The sequence below is a fragment of the Loxodonta africana genome, chromosome 3 (genome assembly GCF_030014295.1).
Source record: "Loxodonta africana isolate mLoxAfr1 chromosome 3, mLoxAfr1.hap2, whole genome shotgun sequence".
Classification (NCBI taxonomy): Eukaryota; Metazoa; Chordata; class Mammalia; order Proboscidea; family Elephantidae; genus Loxodonta; species Loxodonta africana.
In genome coordinates this window covers 169,486,648-169,508,757 of record NC_087344.1, presented here as the reverse complement: position 1 = coordinate 169,508,757, position 22,110 = coordinate 169,486,648, and the positions used below count along the sequence as shown (strand labels likewise).

The following is a 22,110-nucleotide window of genomic DNA, read 5'->3' as shown; positions in this document are numbered from 1 at the left end:
TGGCGTGCAAATCCTTAATTCTTTTTGTATACCACTTAAAAGAAAATTGCCTTTGTTATCAAAATATTTTCCCTTTATAATATTGTAATAAATCCACCACCAGTGTAAGCTTTTGGGTTTTGCTCTACAAATTGGTGAAAGATGGGTGGCAGAGTTGTACATGGTTAAGGCATTTGACTGTGACTGTCAATTGTGGTAGCATGCATTTGTTTTTAATATCTTTTCTACTTAAATCCTGAGTTTGTGTAATTTAAAACGATTGCACCTATTTGTTTTCCTCAGGTCTCAGTGTCTGAGTAGAATCATAATTATTAACGGTATCTTTTCACCACATTGCCTTCTATTAATGATACTGACCGAAAGTCTGAGACCTGATACCAGAGACACTCACTCAGCCTCTCTGATCAGCAGACTGCATAACTGGGCACAGTTTCACACAGAGTATTGATACTTTATAAGTTGTTTTTGGTTTAATGATACTGAATTTAATTGGTATTCACCATAAAGTACTGTAAGACTGGTGATTAACATATTATCACTCATGATACTTCCCGTTCTACAATCTGCCAGTTGTTTACTCCAGTTGCTCTACAGGTTTTCGAATAGCCTCCCCACCCCCTTCATAATCTGTAGTTCATTATGTCCAGTATTTGGCTTTTTCTATATAGATATGGATTACATATAATCAGTTCTTAGCATATGCATGGATGGAATGGCCCAATTAATTGAATTATGTGATTTTGTACTTTGGGTTAATTAAAAAATGACTTTCCTCCTTCAGCTTTTGTTGACAATTATTATAAAATTGGTTCATATACTTTTCTGACTTAGTAATATATATGCAATAGAATTTAATCGTACTTTGATAATTGAGGGATTTAAAATATATCAATGCAACCGAGGTATACATTATCACTTGATGAAAAAGTCTGTATATATTAATATAAAGTTGGACCAAGTATGTATTAACCATACATTTTTTAAAGGATTTCTTAGTTTACTTAAGATTTTTCTCTTTCTCCTAAATTGCAGAAAAATAATTTTGATCAATTGAAATGGCCCTGTGTTTCTATCATAGCCAGAACATTTGTAGGGATAGGAAGCAGGACACTGGATTTAAAATGCTGTGTGGGCTGGGGCTGCAATTCAATCTCACAAGCAAGGGGATAAAGGGAAATATTAAAAGAGAAAAGAAGAAATATACAAGTAAAAGGAATTATTGTTTTGGGGGATTAATCTTCTTCAGGTCAACCTGTCTAGAATATCTTTCTTTCCATCCAAATCATGTGGGCAGTAAAATAGTCCTTCCTAGCTTTATAAACACAGAATCCAGAGGAATCGCTAAAACTATGGAAAGGAATGATGACCGGGTGGGGCCAGTATTGGCTGTGTCAGCTGAACAGACAATGTGACTAGACAGGAACAGAGCAAAGGTGCTCAACAAGATCACAGAAGGGAGCTAAGGAAGCCACTACCCTGATGGCTATTGGCCAAGAGGACTAAGGGCGCAGTGGTCAAAGGTGGTGTGCAGCCTTGAGCTGGGGTGCAAGTAGGTGTAGGCTCATGGATGGTGCAGTCCTGAAATGCTGAGATCCACAAGAAGAAGCAGAGCACTGAGTGAAAAGCACATTTGATAAAGAGAAGAAGGAGCTGTGGCTGGAAAGAGAAAAATATCTTCTACTCCGCAATCTAATTCAATGTGGACTGTGTGTTGGAGAGAGATCAAAGACGGAAGAGGTGCAGCAACTGAAGACCAATAGCAGACATTTATGCAGCAGGTCTTGTATAACAAGGAACTGGGCTTAAGAAACAGCAGAGAAAGCAGAGGAAATAGAACAAGATAGTGCTTGTAGCAAGCACTATTTTTGGAATTATTCTGACAGGCTTTATAAGGACACTCGATAGAACCAAAGGACCAGAAAAGCGGAGAAGATCATGACAAAGACCTGGCTTTTGGAAAGGAGAAATTTGAGATCATACTGCAGCCATTTCGTAGCCATGTCATCACTTAAGATACATGTCAGTGTTAGTTCTTGGAAAACACAGAAAGGCAGTGTATCATACAGTGGGGATGTGGCATCAGAAGACCTCGTTCTATTCCCAGCTGTGCTATGAGAAACTGTGCAACCTTAAAAACCAAACCTGTTGCCATCAAGTCAATTCCAACTCATAGTGACCATACAGGACAGAGTAGAACTGCCCTGTTGAGTTTCCAAGGAGCAACTGGTAGATTCGAACTGCTGACTTTTTGGTCAAGTCTTAATGGTGAAACAGGGATGATAACAAGATCTGCCACACATGCTTCACTGGATTGCTATAAGGAGTAAAGGAATTAATATGTGTGTGAAAGCACTTTGCAAACTCTAAAATACTTTTCCACTTTATTCACAATATTTTTTAATCTCAATCCATTATTTCATTTCTAAATTATCATTTTTTTTAAATTGGTCCATACTTATTAAAATAGAAATGCCTAATCTTAGGTATAATACCACCTCCATCCTCATATTTAGGCAAACTTGCTAATCCATGAGTAACACAGACTCATATAACTTCTCCCTGAACAGGAAATACTATATTCCAGATGGTCTATTTCTTGTCCTCAAATATCCTAATGCTTTCTTGCAAAAACACACATTCTTTCATCATTAATTGCCTCTGATATGATGAAGATATACATTTTTTCCATCAGTAAACACCTTGAAAGCTTCCCAAACATAATTGAATATAGTTATACTGAATGGTCACTACAATGTGTTCCAAAATATTCATGCATACATAGAGGACCGAAACCACAGGCCATGAGCTCTTATCATCTGTTGGTCAGAAGAGGATGTTATGTGTAACTTTTGTCCAGTGTATAAATGGCAAAAATCTTTTGGTTTTTCAAAAGACTTTATGAAATTACATTCCAGACACGGTTCACTTGTAGTTAAGGGACTGTCATAGCCTTAGAATTCTGAATAACTAAAAAAACCCCTGCACTTTAGCCTATGATGTTGGAAATTAATCCTCAATTTTTATGAGTTTATAATTGCATCAAGTCATCAATATATATGACCAAAGCCTCAATTATATTTGACGGTTTTTCCAACACACACAAAATTGTTTGTGTTTGCTACATCTCTGAAATTGTGGCAGATAGAAGTGTCAAAAATGCTAAAAAAAAGTTGTGAAATGTATACTGAGAAAGCCCCCACTAAAAAGCCATAAACTATGTTTCTACTCTTATTAGGTAGAAGGTAAATATAACAGGGGAATGAGACTTTGCACAATATTTTTCTTGTTGTCTAAAAAATGTATTTTGTGAGGTCCCTGGATTTTTGCAGCAGGGAAGGGAGCTCTGTGGTTATGGATGTCTCAAGCCTTTTTCTCCAAAGTCTCACTACATGATGCAGTCCTCCATCATAGCCTCATGACTGTTTTTCTGGTAAAATAACCAAGAGAATCCCTTTGATGATAGAAAAAAAAAAAATGCAGAAAGCAAAAACCAATCGGTATGGAGGTAAGCCAAATCCCTTCTACTCAGTATAAAATCTGGAAGAAGAACATGGTCCCACCACATCTTGGAAAAAGTCCTATTTGGGGAGAGGCCATACAACCCCCCAAAATAAACCAGCCTTAACAAAGGTCCAATATATAAAAAATTGTTTTTCTAATTCTAGCAGATGACTAATGAATGTTTTCCTATTCTTAGTGATTTTAATTACAAGTAACCACAAAGGAAATATTCTGAGTAATAGCACCTTACACATTAAATGCTCATGGTAGCACTAGGTATTTTTAAAGAATGTTACTTTTCTTCTAAGAACACAATTAGTGGTTTAATGAAAATCTATAAACTTCCTAATATGTACAATGCCTTATGCTAGGTGCTAAGGGATTAAAAAACAAATAGACATGACCACTGTCTTCAAGGATCTCATCTGGAAATGTTATTTCCTTAAGTAGCATTTACCTTGGTACTTCCATAGATTTTTACGGAATTTTAGATCAGAAAAAAAAAAAAAGGTAATAATTTGTTATGGATTGGGAGTTGGGAGCTGGTGTTCTATTGCTACCTGTCATGGACTGAACTATGTCCCCTAAAAATATGTGTATCAATTTGGCTGGCTCCTGATTCCCAGTATTGTGTGATTGTCCACCATTTCGTCATCTGATGTGATTTTCCTATGTGTTGTAAATCCTGCCTCTATGATGTTAATGAGGGCAGATATGGGTTCCTGCGAGAAGCTCCCCTTCCAGAGGAAGACTGATGACAAGGACCTTCCTCCAGAGCTGACAGAGGACGCCTTCCCCTGGAGATGATGCCTTGAATTTGGACTTCTAGCCTACTTTACTGTGAGGAGATAAATATGTCTTTGTTAAAGTCATCTACTTGTGGTATTTCTGTTATAGCAGTACTAGATAACAAAGATGCTACCTTTGTGATCTTGGGTAAGTCACTTAACCTCTCTTGGTTTCAATATCCTCATCTGCAAAATGATTCAAGGATTTCTAAGGTCTTTTCTACCACTGAAGTTCTTTGCTTATATAAGCACTCTTTCTGCGTCTCAACAGTCCTCTGGTCAGTTACTGTCTGCCAAGAAATATTTGACCCACAAGTTATTAGTTTGAGGTAGTTATGTGCTTGGTAATTTAATATGACTGCATTCATTTATAGCCGATATGGACAGTTCAGGTCCTCAATGACTTTCATTTTATGTCATGTGAAGTCATCCGTTCTGCAGGGCAGATGAGAGTTAGCTTGGTAGAAATTATATTCATTCCTTCATTTATTCTTGAAAAATTCAGATTCTCATGAATAATTAAAATTCAATACATGTAATAATTTGATCAATTATTTGTCCCAAAGTCTTCAGGGCATTTGTGTACATAAGTGTGGGCTACTGAAACCACTTGTGGTATCACACCAACCAAGACCAAACCAAACCCACTGCCGTCAAGTCGATTCCGACTCACAGCGACCCTAGAGGACAGAGTAGAACTGCCCCGTAGAGTTTCCAAGGAGCGCCTGGTGGATTCAAACTGCCGACCTTTTTTTTGGTTAGCAACCACAGCACTTAACCACTACGCCATCAGGGTTTTCATCACAGCAACAGTAACGTCAAATGCAATTACAGATTGATGGTCCACTGAAGTATTCTGTGATTGACACAAATCCTTAGTAATTATGGTAGAAAGCAGCTTATATAGTTTCAAAAAAGATTATGGAAGGAAAAAGACCGCAACAGAATTTCTTAGAATTTTCCCCTCAGTAATGTTACTATATATCCAGAAAAGAAGAGGTAATATTTCACTGTCTAAAATTCTGCTTGGAGCCCTAGTGGTGCAGTGGTTAAGGGCTTGGCTGCTAACCAAAAGGTAGGCAGTTCAAATCCACCAGCCGCTCCTTGGAAACCCTATGGGGCAGTTCTACTCTGTCCTATAGGCTGGTTATGAGTCAAAACCGGCTCAACAACAACAACCTGCTGCTTAGATGGGAGTGTCCTCATCTAGATACATTATAATCTACATTTTGCCCCACGTCAAACGTTAGAAAAGTATAATAAGTAAGAACTGTTAACCAAAAATGCCCATCTTCAGAATTAACAATTAGGACCTCAACCACTTTGTCGGGAGGTCTGCCAATTCCCATAATACAGTCTGTACACTTGGACACATTCCTGCAAACTCGGTTTATGGTCTATTCAATCAAAGCCAGTTGGCAATCACCCAGGCAAAATGTTTCTTATAGGCCTTTACTGATGTCCATTATCTTCTATAATCATCTCTCCAGGGCCTCCCTGGTTCTATTACACTCACATGCTGCCTTTTTTGCCTTTCCTGTAATTAGGGACCTTGATTTAACTCAATATTCTGAGGTAAACACCTGTCAAAATAAAGGTCTCATGATTACAGGGCATACTGATACCAAATAGGTAAGCCTCAATGCTTTTCATGTGGCTTTTTATTTTCACATCCACAATTTCAATTCTGCCTTGGCTTCTCCTGATTTTACACAAGGGATTGGCAATACATCAGCCGGTGGCTTTTAGAAGCAAAGCCAAGGTGAACTGAGGGACACCTTGAAACTGTGCGCCCACACTGCCTAAAAAGGTGTCACTGCCATGATAAAAACGAAGCAGGGGATTTCACAAAGAAATGCCCTGGGGGTAGCAACCTGACTTGGGAAAAACACTTAACAGTTCCCAGAGATGTTTACTCTCCTATTTAGAGCTCCAGTGACAGTCTCTTGGTGCCACAAATCAGTTTCCTTAACAAAGAGTATTTGATTCTTTTTTCATTTCTTTTATGTTCTTTTTTGCCTCTCCCTATCAAACAGCCTGATGCTGAATTTTAGATCAAGAGAAAGAAAATAACATAGTTTTAGAAAATTCTATTGGAACTTATCATATCTTGTGTGGTCTAGAAGTGCTTAGAAAAGTCTCCTCTTAGTCTAAGGGGAAAAAGAAGCCTTTGATGTACTTTGACGACTACAGGTGTAGAGAGAGATGTTGAGAGGAAAGATCCATCCTCCACTCCACTCACCCTTCCTTCCCCTCAAAGGGTTCTGGGTCAGGTTACCCGACATATCAGTTAAGCTCTCACAAGCCCAATGTCCCCCACAACTGAGGCCTCAAAGTAGCAAATTATTCCCCAGACAAAGGTGGTTCTTTCCAGCTCTCCTTGAGGTACAGGCAGTCTCCGAATTACAAAAGAGTTCCATTCCTAAATCTGTCTTTAAGTCGAATTTGTACATAAATAGGAACAGTTAGGTATGGTTTATATTGTATCTAATATCAAATGTTTGTCTTACTATAAGTATATACCATAGCTTTCCATGCATAAAAAATTAAACACTTCCCGATACACTAAAACATCTTTAACATAATAATACAGTAATAATAACAATGTTTTCATGCACATTGCAAAGTAGAGCCTCTTTGTTATTATGAACCATTGTATGTACCTTGAATTTTTAATATAATAGGCTTTATAGGGGGTGGTTCATAACTACAGGTCGTATGCAAACCAGCTGTCTGATGTCCATATCCTGGGGACTGCCTGTATTTTTAGGTTCTCCTCTTCCAAGCCCAAACCTGCTCTGAGGAATAGTCTCAAGATTTTTACCCTGATGTTTACTTAAAATAATTCATCCCCTTCAGAATTTATCATGTGAGCTTCATGTCTAATTATAAAGTAGGTTTACAGAAATTCTAGGAATTGGGAATGAAAACGAAAAGCATAGGAGGGGAGATTATCTACTATGAGCCCATATACATATGTCAGTGGGACTCTTCACATTAAGTATGGGGAAGATAAAGTTAAAAAGACAGATAATCATTCTCCCACTTCTGGGAAGCTTATCTTTCAAAATCATTAACCTGTACGTAGGAATACACTTTTTCTCCTTTCAATTCCCTTTCAAGTTTACTTCCTGTGATTTTTACAACAACCCTGTGAGGCATTTAAGTATTCAAATCCCCATTTTATAAAAGGAATTTGAGGTTAGAAAGTTGTATCGCTTTAAGGATATTCTAAGAGAACAAAGACACATTTAAACCTGAGAAGATGAATGAATACATTAATGATCTTTGAAACAACATCATAAAATGTAATTTAATAAACTATGAATATGAAAAATTTTATATAACATAGTATGGAAATAATAGCTCTGAACAGAACTGTTCATTCTAGACACATGTGTTGAGCACTTGCTATGTTCTAGGCACCAGAAATGAAGAAATGAAAGCCATGTTCTTATCTTTCTGTAGTGCTCTTATCAGGCAGGGGAGAAGATGAACAGACAAACAGAATACAGTTATGATGGAAGACCTTTTGTTTCTGGAAAGACCCCAGAGAAGGTGACCCCAGTGTTGAGCCTTCATGGATTTAGCTAAGAGAATGGGGGCAGGAGGAAAAATTCAGGCAGAGTGTAAAATATGTACCAATGACTAGAGGTTTGAGAAAACATGTTTCCTGTAAGAAAGATTGCCACCCCAACTGAACCCTTTCTTTTTTTCCCTGATTAAAATGAGGAAAAATGCATCTGCAAAAAATTTTGCTTGGATCGTTATTTGTTTGGACACCAAACACAGCAGCCCTATGGAATTTAAAACTCTTGAAAAAATAAACTTAGGCAAGGATCAGCTTATTGTACATTCACTGCCATTTTGCCTTTAGGCCTGGGATGACAGTATTGGGGAATTTAACACCTTGTTGCCCATAGGCAAGTCAAGAGCCACCCTCCCCTGGGCTTCTTGCCTCTTCACTCCGTGTGAGTAAGAATGCTTCCCTCTTCCTGAGAATTTTCCAAGTTCTCTTAAGGCTCCATGTATTTTCTGACTTTTTATTCTTTCCTTTGTTACTCTTCTTCTGAGATAGAGTTTAAAAAAAAAAATTTTTTTTTAAGGCAAAAACTTTTACATAAAGCAACATTTTATCCCTGACTGTTCTAAAAAGAGGTACCTTCATACTGTGGTGGTTTGCATGTTGCTGTGATGCTGGAAACTATGCCATCAGTATTTCAAATACCATAAGGGTCACTCATGGTGGAGAGGTTTCAGCAGTCTACAGACTGAGACAGACTAGGAAGAAAGGCCTGGCAATCTATTTCCAAAAATTAGCCAATGAAAACCTTATGGGTTATAACAACATTGTCCGGCTTGGTTGCTTTGGACACATCATCATAAGAGGTCATTTGCTAGATGAGGATATTATGTTTGTGAAGTAAAGGGTCAATAAGGGTGAGCAAGACCTTTAGTGAGATTACGAACATGCCGGCGATTATGAAGATGATGTAGGAATGGGCAAGGTTTTACTCTGCTGCATATAAGTTGGAGTCATGGAGCTAGCAACGACAAACAGCCTTCAAAATTTTGTTTCCTTTAAAGATGTGAAGTATATAAATGAGTCTCCTAAAACAAAGGTAGGGTGGTCTAACTAAACTAGGAGGCCAGAAGTCTGAAAGAGTCTAATTTTAATTTTGCTACTGCCTTCCCAAAGACTGGTGATAAAGTTGGCCCTTTAAAACCACAGGTCTAAATGAGACTGATGGGATTTTTCATTTACCCTCTTTATGGGGATCTCTGTGAATTAATCAGAATGTGTGTAAAAACATTTGCAGTCTTCAGGATAAAGATCATGCAGATGCATGATTTCTAAGTGTGAAGTATCACAACTATTTTCTAGGTTGTTTAACTTTCATTGTAGATAAAAATGTATATTTTTGGCACACTGATTACAGCTCTACTGCTTATAATTGCCTTTTGGTTCCAATTAGCTTACAAAATTCTCCCTGTGGAACATTTGGATATTCTTAAATGACAATGGAACAAATGAACCCCCTGATACAGGGCAGAGTATACTCATTTTTTTTCACAAGCTTTATTCTAAGAAAACATATAAAGCCCTCTGTTGCCACAGATGCCACGGAAGGCATGGGATGGTTTTACACTTGCCTGTTTCTCTTTTCTTGCCCTCTCTCTCACCATCTGATAAGTATCATCTCTAGCTTTTGTGAGAAAAACAAGTTTCTAATGTGAACAGGTTCTTCCATCGAGAAGGATGTTTTCGTTAGTTACTAAGCCCTTATTACCACATATTGTAACTGCTTTAAATGCAATAGGTTTATCACCATTAGTCTGATGTCATGATCAGAATTGTTCTGTATGTTACACTTGGTCAAAACTATGACTTACACCTGCTTGAGGAAATGGATCCTAAATGACCGATTTCCTATTTTATATTCATTTCACTTGGAGACAATTTTATAGAGTTTTCAAGGAAAGAGAAAGAAGAAGAAAAAAAAAAAAAAAAGACAAAGAAGAAATGGAAAAGCTGTCCAAATGAATCCCTTCAATGCGAAAACTGAACAAAGTGCATTTTTACAGCTCCACTGACAACTCATTGTTTGAAAGAAGTTATAATGAAAATGCAGATAGCTCACTCACTTCAATAGCATTAGAAATTACTGTTGTTATAATAATAGTACAGGCTAGACTAATAGCTATTCAAAGAAAGTTCCTGATAAACAGTGGCAGATAATTTTATTCTTTAGACAGAGTAGTATGTAGAAAACATGACAGTCTTCAATCAAGTTCGACTTTTTACATTAATGACTGAAGTGACTCACTTGGGGAGAAGGGCAGAAGAGAAAATAGTTTAGAAAGCATAATTTCTTGAAAATTTTCCAATTAGCCAAAGCAGTTAACTTGTACAAAACACATTTTTGAAATTCAAAAGGAAAGTCACTGCTACATCCCAATAACTATGCTAGATTTTTATCTACAGGTTTAACTCTAAACGGATTTGTAAAAACGTGATTTTCAAAAACCTTAAAAAAAAAAAAAAAAACTCAAAATAGTGACCAGCTACATCACCTAGTCTCAGCTTTGATAATCCCCTCCATCATTAATGTCAGGAAGTTAGAAACTGGCTGTCTAGTTCGTGGTTCTCTCAGTGTGAAGTACGGTGCCAGACACACAATGGGCACTTTATAAGTATTTAAATGAATGGGTGAGTGGATGAATGGGTGGACAAAAAAAAATGGGACCTATTCTTCAATGAGCACTTTGCTAGAACCCTTCCATATGTTATTTATTTTATTCTATAGAGAGTGATTGTTTTTACTCCCTTTTCACAGATGATAAAATTGAAGTTCACAAAGTTTACATAACCTGTTTCAGGTCACACTGCTAGTAGATGGCAGAGTCAGTAACATTTAACAAAATAAGCTAGAATTATCTGAATTCTAGCATGTTGTTGTTGTTAGGTGCTGTTGACTCGGTTCTGACTCACAGCGACCCTATGCATAACAGAACGAAACACTGCCCGGTCCTGAGCCATCCTCACAATCGTCATTATGCTTGAGCTCACTGTTGCAGCCACTGTGTCAATCCACCTCGTTGAAGGTCTTCCTCTTTTCCACCGACCCTGTACTCTGCCAAGCATGATGTCCTTCTCCAGGGACTGATTCCTCCTGACAACATGTCCAAAGTATATAAGACGCAGTGTCGCCATCCCTGCTTCTAAGGAGCATTCTGGCTGTACTTCTTCTAAGACAGATTTGTTTGTTCTTTTGGCAGTCCATGGTATATTCAATATTCTTCGCCAACACCACAATTCAAAGGCATCAATTCTTCTTTGGTCTTCCTTATTCATTGTCCAGCTTTCACGTGCATATGATGTGACTGAAAATACCATGGCTTGGGTCAGGCACACCTTAGTCCTCAAGGTGACATCTTTGCTCTTCAACACTTTAAACAGGTCCTTTGCAGCAGATTTACCCAGTGCAGTGTGTCTTTTGATTTCTTGACTGCTGCTTCCATGGCTACTGATTACGGATCCAAGTAAAATGAAATTCTTGACAACTTCAGTCTTTTCTCCATTTATCGTGATGTTGCTCGTTGGTCCTGTTGCAAGGATCTTTGTTTTCTTTATGTTGAAGTGCAATCCATACTGAAGGCTGTGGTCTTTGATCTTCATTAGTAAGTGCTTCAGGTCCTCCTCACTTTCAGCAAGCAAAGTTGTGTCATCTGCATAACACAGGTTGTTAATGAGTCCTCCTCCAATCCTGATGCCCAGTTCTTCTTCATGTAGTCCAGCTTCTCATATTATTTGCTCAGCATACAGATTGAATAGGTATGGTGGAAGAATACAACCCTGACGCGCACCTTTCCTGACTTTAAACCAATCAGTATCCCCTTGTTCTGTCCGAACAACTGCCTCTTGATCTATGTAAAGGTTCCTCATGAGCACAATTAAGTGTTCTGGAATTCCCATTCTTCGCAATGTTATCCATAGTTTGTTATGATCCATACAGTCGAATGCCTTTGCATAGTCAATAAAACACAGGTAAACATCCTTCTGGTATTCTCTGCTTTCAGCCAGGATCCATCTGACATCAGCAGTGATATCCCTGGTTCTATGTCGTCTTCTGAAACCAGCCTGAATTTCTGGCAGTTCCCTGTCAACACAGTGCTACAGCCGTTTTTGAATGACCTTCAGCAAAATTTTGCTTGTGTGTGATATTAATTCTAGCATGGGGGAAAGAACACAACTTGCTTCTCTGGTGCTAATTATATGAAATCTCAAATAAGACCCAATCAGTTGGACAGGGACTAAAAAGAGGTACTTAAAAACTATTTTCTCAGAAATGATACTGGTGAGGAATGAGTTTCTTGCCTCAAGTAGACACGTGAGACTGTGGGCAGCTCCTGTCTAGAGGCGAGATGAGAAGGCAAAGGGGGACAAACGCTGGCTGAATGGACACGGGAAATACAGAATGGCTTGAAGTGTGCTGTCTCATTAGGGGGATACCAGCTAGGAGTACATAGCAAGGTGTATATAAGTTTTTGTATGAAAGACTGACTTGATTTGTAAACTTTCACTTAAAGCACAATAATAAATAAAAACAACAAACAAATGAAAAAACTATCTTCTCAGAAGAAATTAAAAAAAAAAAAAGTTTTACAGTACAAACCATAAAGTACATATCGTCTTTGAACAGGAAAATCTACAAGTTAACCCAAAGACTCACAGGACTTCAAATAATCAAAGCAGCACATTCTTCATGTATTTAAACCCAACAAGGAAGATAGATTTGTGCTCAGAAAATTTTAAATCATGCCATCCTAGATCATGCCATTAAGTAAGTGCAGATTCAGTCCCCTTTCTTCATACATCTTCTATAGGTGAAACCAAAGTTGATTTTCTCATGACAGCTTTGGGTCACTCTATATCTGAAGTGCCTTTTGAGTCAGGGAAAATAATTATATCAAGTTTAACATAAAGTCTGTGGTAAGTATATTTTTATTGTGTATTGATTTGTTGAAAATGTACCCTTTATTTGCTAACTGTCATAGCCAAAGTATTCAGTTCATTGTAACACCTTATTTTGGAGCTATGCTTAGTAAGCTGGTTTTCTATCAATGACCAAATACGAGCTGAGGATAATGCAGTACCTACCATGGAATCTTACCGACTGGATCATCTAATCAAGTGGTTACCAACCCTAGTCCACGTTAGGTTCATCTGTGGTTTTATACAAACTACTCATGCCTGGGCTCAACCCAGACCAATTGTGTCCAAATCTCTGGAAGGGGAGCTGTGTGTTGACATTATTGCAAAGCCCCACAGGTGATTCAGTCAGGATTGCAAGCACTGTTATGGTCCAGTTCCCCTCATGTAACAGACAAAGAAACTAAGCTAGGTAGTGATTAAGTGATTTGACCCAGGCCATACAACTATTCAGCTACAGCTTCATTTCTTGAATCTAGTTTTTCTAATTCTGCCATGGCTCCTTTCAATAAGGCTAGTAGTTGTTGGCTTAAAATCCTTTGGATGGGGGTGCCCATAAGACAATTCTGATTCATGCTATATCTTCATTAGAAATACAAGATGAACTTTCAATATATCTCCAAAAATTTGAACAAGTAGGGGCTGGCAAGCATGGATGATTCTTCTACAGACAGGAGGCTGCGTGGCAAACCAATGATTAGAGTTGGTAACTGAAATGTGAGCAAGCGTCCTGAGTCCTGAATACAGAACTGGCACTCAATACATGCTTGCTGATCTGAAATAAACATGCTAATTGTTCTTCTCTGTTCCAGACATTAGCCTTGCTTGTTCTCAACCATTACACATACCTTCCCCACCTCCATACACATACAAACACAGTCATCCAATAGTTTTCGTTTCTCCTACAATTCTCCTGAGAGCTTCCAAAGCTCTTCTACAATCGTGCCAGAAACTGTCATGTTTCCAGGCTGCTGAAAGGAAATGACTAATAATAATGTCTTTCATTTTGTTTAGAAAGAAAAGGTAGCAGTACAGTTTCATGGAAAGAGTACTGGATTGGTTGTCACGGAACCTGAATTGTAGTTCTGCTTTCCACACTGTATGCTCTGAGGAATGAATGAAATAATCAATCTAAAACTTTATGGAAAAAAAAATCAAAAGAACCACCCAAGCCTAATAAAAAAAAAAAAAATTGCAAAGAAAAAAAAATGATGCTACTACACAAGTAAGTTTTACAATCTAAGGTATCAGGAAAAAATCAGAGTGGAAAACAACAGAAGGCTTGGTTAGACAAATATGAAGACCAAAATTGTTTTTGAAAGTTAAAACACCTCTAAGCACACACTGTGCCTGTTTGTAGGATCCCCGCTAGGCTACGCCAGTGATTCTCAGGGTTATCTCGAACATACCATAGTTTGAGAATCACTTATATGCACCAAGATCTTCAACAATTTGTACTTGGCTTGACTGCTTCCTGTCACTTTCTGTACTATAAGAAACTAATTGGCATTCAGTGTTCTTGGGAACCGCCTACAAAATGAGTGTACACTTAGGGTTGCCCAGACAGCTTCAAAACAATTGTTTTTTTCTGTCTGTGGTACACTGTTACTTTGGTCCCCAGTGAACCACACCTCCTAGTACTTAATTTGTAGAGTCCTTTTCCCTTGTATCTAGGCTGGTCCCACGTCCTGCTTTAACCAATAGAATAATGCAGTAGATCTAATTCTGTGCCAATTCTGGGCATGAGGCTCAAGAAGGTCAGGGAGCTGCAGGCTCTTGGGAGCCAGCCACCATATAAGAAGTCTGGCTACCATGAGACCACAGTGCTGTGAGGAAGCCTAACGAACTACTGGAGAGGCCCATCTAGCAGACATCCTCAGCTGAGTTCCCAGAGAATGGCTAGCACCAACTGCCAGTCCTATGGATGAGGCCATTTTGAACCTTACAGCCCTACTGCCCAGCCAACATCACGTGAAGCAGAACCATCTTGTCAACCCATAGCATTATGAGAGAAAATCAACTGTTGTGTAATGAATAAATAACTAAAATGCTGTCAAAATTTGGTGGTGATAAAACGAATCCATGAAAATATTTTTAAAATCAGTTTCTTCAGCATAAAGGGGGCTACCTTCTTATATAACACATAAACCTCACTTTCCTGTCCTTACAAAGCATAAAGTTTAGGGGGACAGCATGAGTTTAATCATAAAAAATATGCCTCTAAGAGAAGAAGTAGAATGTAGTGGTTAGAGCTTAGATGCTGGGGCAAGAATGCCTTGATTTTAATCTTAGTACTGCCATACTAACTGTGCAACCTTAGGCAAACTGCTTAACCTCATAGGAGCTCAGTTAGCTCATCTGTAAAATGGGGATAATAGCAGCATTCATTTCATAGAGTTTTCCTGAGTAGTGTATGTGCTAATAAATGTCAAGTATGCTTAGAACACTACCTTGTACATAAGAAATGCATAATGAACATTTGTTGTTGCTGCTATTGTTTTCATTATTATTACAAGAAAGGAATAAATAAAAGGAAATTCTGCCTATTTTTGTCTGGCAACAGGGATAAGAGAAAGAGGAGATAGGACAGGAAAAGCTTCACAGAAGTGGCACCAAGTGAACTGCTATAGACAGGCAGGTAGGGGTGAATTTGAACGGCGAAGGACATACAGCATGTGGAATACTGGTGAGAGATAATGTCAGAGATAGGCAGAGACTGCAACATGGATCGTCTCATTCGCAAAGTCTCTATTCAAGCTAAAAAGGGAGAATTCTGTACGGCTGGAAGACGCTGAAAGACTTCCTCTAGGGGTTATATGATTGCATCTGAACTTTGCAGTGATATGCAGGATGGCTGGGAGAGACAGATTCTGGAGGTGAGGAGATCACATGACATCTCAGATGTCATGTAACAGTTGATCAGAGTAGCTGCCTTTGATGACCATAATTCTACCAATAGTCTCTTTAAGGCAATCTAGGTTTTCACTATTAGGCACCTTAAAACTCTTCCAGCCACTACCCATTACTCAATTTCAAAACTGCTCCCACATTTTTGGTGTCTGTTAGAACAGTACCCCATTCTTCTAGTACCGAATTCTATCCTAGTTATCTAGTGCTGTTATAAAAGAAATATCACAAGTGGGTGGTTTTAACAACAGAATTTTATTTTCTCACAGTTACCAGGCTAGAAGTCCGAATTCAGGGTGCCAGCTCTAGGGGAAGGCTTTTTCTCTCTCTCTCTCTCTGTCAACTCTGGAGGAAGGTCCTTGTCTCTCTTTTGAGCTTCTGCTCCTGGGCAGTCTTCATGTGGCTCATCATCTCTCTTCCCCCATAAAAATGCTCTTTTTATCTCTTGTAAGAGATTGTTTCAATTTACTATACTAATCCTTCTTCATCAGCATAACAGAAAACTGATTCTCAAATCGGATTATAACACCAGTCACAGAGGTTAGGATTTACAACCCATATTTTGGGGGGACATCATTCAATTCATAACAGGGATGATCAATAAAATTCATAACAATCTAGCCAGACTGATCGGGGGGGAAAAAAAAAAGAAGACACAGACTATTAGTATCAGGAAAGAGAAACATGGCATCACTAGAGATTCTACAAATTCTCAAACAAAAGAGCTACTGTTACACACAGAAACATGGATGACTAGATAATTGTTGAGTGAGGAAGCCATACAAAGAAGAGTACATATTATATTATGTATTACATAAAATTCTTAAGAATGAAAATTCATCTGATTGACAGAAAACAGAGCAGTGGTTGCCTGGGGGTAAAGGAGCATAAGGTAGGGGTGGGGAGAAAATGATACACAAAAACTTTGGAGATTGATGGAAGTTTATTATCTTGATTCTCAAATGTGCGCTTTAAATATCTGGTTTATTATATGTTAATTATATCTCAATAAAGCTTTTTTAAAAATGTATTTTAAATGATATTAGTGATCCAAGTAGTAGTTTCTGCAGGATACTGAATTCTGAATAGGAGGGAAGGAGGTAATGACAGCGAGTACAGACTATTCTCTCAAGAAGCTTACCTTAGCTTTGGGGGTTGGACGTCCAGACGGAAGAAGGGAGAGAGGGACCAAGCAAGAGACAGACTTACAACTAACTAATATAAACAGACAAAAGGACTAATATAACCACACAAAGATTAGAGTTATATAAGCTTTAAGGTGGGAGGAGCTTGAACATATTTATATGCTGAGGAAAAGGAACCACTGGAGAGAATGAAGCTGAAAATTTGGGGGTCAAGACCCAACTTATGAAATATGGGATGCAAAAATCCAAGAAGGGAGATGAATCTTGAATAAGAGGAATCCTATGGGTCCAAATGTAGATATGTTTTGTGGTTGTAGTGAAAGATGCAGGAGTAGACAGAAGAGTTAGTTAAGTTTGTCTTTCTTCCTTTTCTGGGAAGGATGAGGAATGAGAGGAGTAGGATACTTAAGAAGAGTGGTAGAGCTCTGGAATAGTTACTGTCTACCACAATTGAAATGGTGGTTGGAGATGGATGCTCAATCTAAGGGCTTTCTTCTGTAACAAGATGGCAGGCAATGAGATAGTTTAAAGCAAACAAACAGCTATCACGTAGACATGTACACAATGGATTGTCATCCAGTGGTCCTTTTCACTTTTCTCTCCCTTTACCTCCAGCCAAATCTCACTCATGCTAATCTTTCTGTTGATTCCTACTCCCTTTTCCCTCAAGGCACTATACATTTTTAAGAAATTCTTTACTTTTGATAGAGAATATTTCTAACATACACATAAAAATGGAGAGTAACTTAATGAATAGCAATGTCCTACATCTAGCTTTACATGATACCATGTTTATCTCAGTTGGAAAAATCCTCCAAACAAATACAGACTTATTGGCCAGGAGAGATTTTATCACCAGCAAACATCAACATGCTCACTTACTTTTCATATTTCATATATTACATGAACAATGCCCACAACACCTGTGAGACCACATGTCTAAGTCAATAGGCACAAATCAAATACGGCAAGAAATGGCCATTGGCAAGCTAATTATGTAGTTTCTCTGAAGTGAAATGTTAATATATTAAAGACATGCAAATTAGATCATACCCACAGGCCCTTGGTTTGGAAAAAAATGCTCTGGCAAAGTATGACTTTTTAATAAAAATAGTAATTATGATTTATAGCACTGGTATTATTTTTCTTTAGTATTCTAACACTCATTACCACTTTGGGATTGGTAAATACGGAGAAGGCTAATATAATTTCTCCCCAAATCATGTAAAATTTCTGACACTGAAAGGATGCAATTAGTGTCTAAAGACAAGAACTTTATTCTCTAAGTCGTAATAAATCATCCATTAAATCTAAAAATGTATAAGTTGGACAGTACCTGCCAAAACATACTGTGAGCATCTCCTTTCAGAAGTTCAATTGTGTCCCCTGCCTGGATATGTAACGGGGGTCCTTCATGAAGAGCAGGGGGTGGCATTCCAGTATAGTTCCTAATGACCTGCATCCTGGGTAAGCCTGAAAATAAGCAACACAAGTTTTAGCATTGAGAAAACAATAATGTGTGAAGTCCAAATGCACTGAAAAAAAAAAAAAAGAGGTATTATTAACACTAAAAAGTTTCAATAACACCAAGTCCAAGTAAACATTTGAAGTAACTACAATGGAATGCTTTCAACTTTCTCATTCTTTGCGATGGTAATGGAATAAAAAAAAAAAAAAAATGGAATAAGACACATATTTATCCCTTGATCCCTGACATACTTTTCTTCTCCCTCCCCATCAATCTCTTTCAGTTAAAAAAAAAATTTCTTTTTCACCTGATGCCTGCTTCATAAAAAACACATCACGTACAGTTTAACGGAAAAGAATCAATTTTTTCATCAACTCTATCCCTTCTGCCTATTACTTTCCTCTTAGGCATTGGCTGATTTCATCACTAAGGAGGCTCACCCTTTCTGTGTATGTATCACATTGCCCAGTATAAGGCTCATATCTTAAGGTTATCTTTGTAATTCAAAAGCAAAAAGGTGATGGATATGCCACTGCAATACTTAAGACATCTATATGGAGAAACTCTTTAGGCTCAAATTTAGGCTTGCAAAACAGACCCAATAAAGGGAACACGTCTAAGCCGATAGCATCAATAGCACTTGAAAAAAACAGGTCTATCCCTTTTCTTTGTATTTCTTTGAAAGTATGATGAAGGCCTCAGTTCAATATTTCATTTTTGAGATCAGCAGCTTCAATTGCACAAGCGCCTAACGGCATGAATACTGGCCACAAGAGGACAACCACACAGCCACCTTTCCATTTAGAGGTGACGCTGCTTCCTCCTAAGATCACTCATAAACATGATATTTGTTACACATTCAGAAGCTGAAGTCATTGCTTATTACATTTCGAGACAGCTCTATTATAATAATCAACCAGGGTGAAGCTGTAGCTGGCTGAAAAAGCTTCACTAAATGTAAAAGGAAGATGAATGACTGTCAGTAGGTTCTAGATGTCCCAGCTACCCAGAAAAGACCTCAATTCCAGATGAAATGATTCAGCAAACAGTTTAATAAAGTTCTCACAATCTTTTGTCAACAACCACCCCACAGGGGAAAAACACTCTAGCAAACAAGGGTTGCTATAAATTCTACAGAACCAAAAAGTTTTAGTCAACACGTTATCAGTTAGTCAATCAGAAGGAAGAAGGGTTGAAAACCATGGCGCCCTTCACTCCAGTTTAGCTGCTATGACTGCTGAGGCATGTTCTCCGTTGCTACATCACCTCTTGCTTCAGCTCTTGCGCCACAGAACCCCTGGAGGGATGACTTTAATCCCATGTCTTTCATACAGCGGTTCCCCTACCAGATGTTATAAGTTGGTGCCCTAATACAAACAGCAGGCTTTTTTATCCCTCCCCCAAAACAACACTTGACAAGAGAATGCTCCACAATGAAGCCTTTATCAGACTTGTCCTCCACACACTGTAAATGCCTTGAGTATTTGTTGTTGTGCTTGGGTACCGTCAAGTCGATTTTCAATGCATAGCAATTCCATGTGACAGAGTAGAACTGCCCCACGGGGTTCTCTAGGCTGTAATCTTTATAGGAGCAGACAGCCAGGTCTTTCGCTCTTGGAGTCGCTGGTTGGGTTCCTACTGCCAACCTTTCAGTTAGCAACTTAGCACTTATCTGTTGTGCCACCAGGGCTCCTTGCCTTGAGTATAAAAACCAAGAAACCAAACCTATTACCACTGAGTTGACTCTGACTCATAGTGACCCTATAGGACAGAGTAGAACTGCCCCATAGGGTTTCCAAGGTTTTTAATCTTTACGGAAGCCGAGTGCCACATCTTTCTCCCATGGAGCGGCTGGTGGGTTAGAACCACCGACCTTTCTGTTATCAGCAGAGTGCTTAACAACTGTGCCACCACGGCTCCTTATCTTGAGTATTAAACAAAAAAACCAAACCCACTGCAGACAGAGTAGAACTGTGCCATAAGGTTTCCAGGGAGTGCGCCTGGTGGATTTGAACTGCCGGCCTTTTGGTTAGCAACTATAGCTCTTAACTGCTATGCCACCAGGGTTTTCGAGAGAGCTTATTTTATACATTATATGAAATTGCTGCTGTTCATTTATAATCGAACAAAAAAATTCCATACACACAACTACTGATCTTGAAGTCCATACGTTCATGGGGTACAGTATAAAGTACATATTTTTAAAAATGGAGTCTGGTCTGTTCTTTACCTACATGATAATCATTCCATGTTTGGGGGCCAGACGTGGGGTTAGTCTCAGTTCAGTTGAGCATTTCTAGGGCAAGGAAAGCATCTCATTCGGTAGGGTCCCTTGGTAATTTTGATTTTATGCCAGTTTTTAAATACAGCCTGACGGAGTCTAATGAGGAGTTTTTAAACCTGAAATAGCTGATGTAGCCTCAAATACTGGGGCGAGTTGAGTGCTCAGGAGGGCTCTGGCTTTTATGGCAGTTGTACCTATTGACAACACCACCAAGATAAAAAGGAGCAAAGCCATGTGACAAATGCTGGCAACAGCAGTTCTACTGCTGGCATGCCCCAGTTTGTCACTCTCCAGAAGAAACGAATGAAAATTCATAAAGTGTTTAGAAAAAAAAAAAAATTAAACTTTGATGACATCTCACCACTCAAATATATATTAGGGATTAAAATACAGAAATGGGCAGGCTATATAGCAGGCTGCAAGATGTCGCACAGGGAACAACGCTGCCTCATATATCTTAATGGACTGCATATGGCCCAAAACACATGGTTCAGTAAAATTATAATATTTAAAATGGAAAATGTTACATATTAATAATACATTCTCGTCAAGAAATAAGACCTAGCTTTTTGTTTATCCCGCAAAGTAGGAACAATAGACTTTGTTTTTATTCAAAACCAGCTGCTGTGGAGTTGACCCTGACCCATGGTGACCCCATGTGTGTCAGAGTAGTACTGTGCTCCATAGGATTTTCAATGGCTCGTTTTTGGAGACTAGATCAACAGGCCTTTCTTTCAAGGTATCTGCAGGAGGACTCAAACCTCCCGTTTTTCCATTAGCAGCTAAGTGTGATGACCACTTATACCCCCCTAGAGGCTGCTTTGTTTTTATGGTCTTGTTTATCTCTAGTTTTGTTTTTTTTTTTATTTTATCCTTTCTGCCATTACTTTCTTCTTGGTTACGAGTGTCATTTGGAAAATTGATCTAACAGCACACTAGTATAGAGGTATGTCACTAACCTCATTCCTAAAACAAACACGTGACCCTTGCTAAGAATTATGATCGAGCTCAGGTTATAGCCAAAAGAACATTGCTACTAGCTTGACTTCAGCCATAAATGACTTGCAAACTACAGTGCTTATTTGACTCATAGATTATTTTTTTTCTGGGATGAATTTTGAGTTATAATATAACAGAATTTATATTTTTCTGGTCATTTTTTAGGATAATGTTTAGTTACTTATTTCTGTTCGGCCAGCACTTCTCATCTCAGCACTATCTGCCATCAGCACTCCAGGGCTACCGAGATCAAAGGACAAAAGGAAAGAAGCAAGGGCACAAAGACATGATGAATTCTGACACTCTACCCCTTGCCTCTGATGCTTGCATAGGGTAGGTGTTCGACCATGGGATGAGCCATTGCTTTCCAAAAGCCCCCTGCATATTCCTTCCTTTACAAAAAGGGCACAGGAACATTGCTAAGAAGGCCAACACAATCACAGTGACTGACAGATCAAAACGCAATTAAGAGGGACTGAGTTAAACGTCATGTCAGCACTCAATCATCAATATAATTGTTAACC

The 22,110-nt window shown here is 38.5% G+C and overlaps 1 protein-coding gene across 3 annotated transcripts in view; it reads right to left on the bottom strand.

Moving 5' to 3' along the window:
• The window catches only part of VAV3 (vav guanine nucleotide exchange factor 3), a 418,482-nt gene that overhangs the window by 57,831 nt on the left and 338,541 nt on the right, over nt 1-22,110 (bottom strand). For all 3 annotated transcript variants that reach the window (XM_003409531.4, XM_023547427.2, XM_010589521.3), the window contains one exon: nt 18,172-18,308. In XM_003409531.4, coding sequence (XP_003409579.1) covers nt 18,172-18,308 — 137 coding nt within the window. The remainder of the gene's footprint in view (nt 1-18,171; nt 18,309-22,110) is intronic.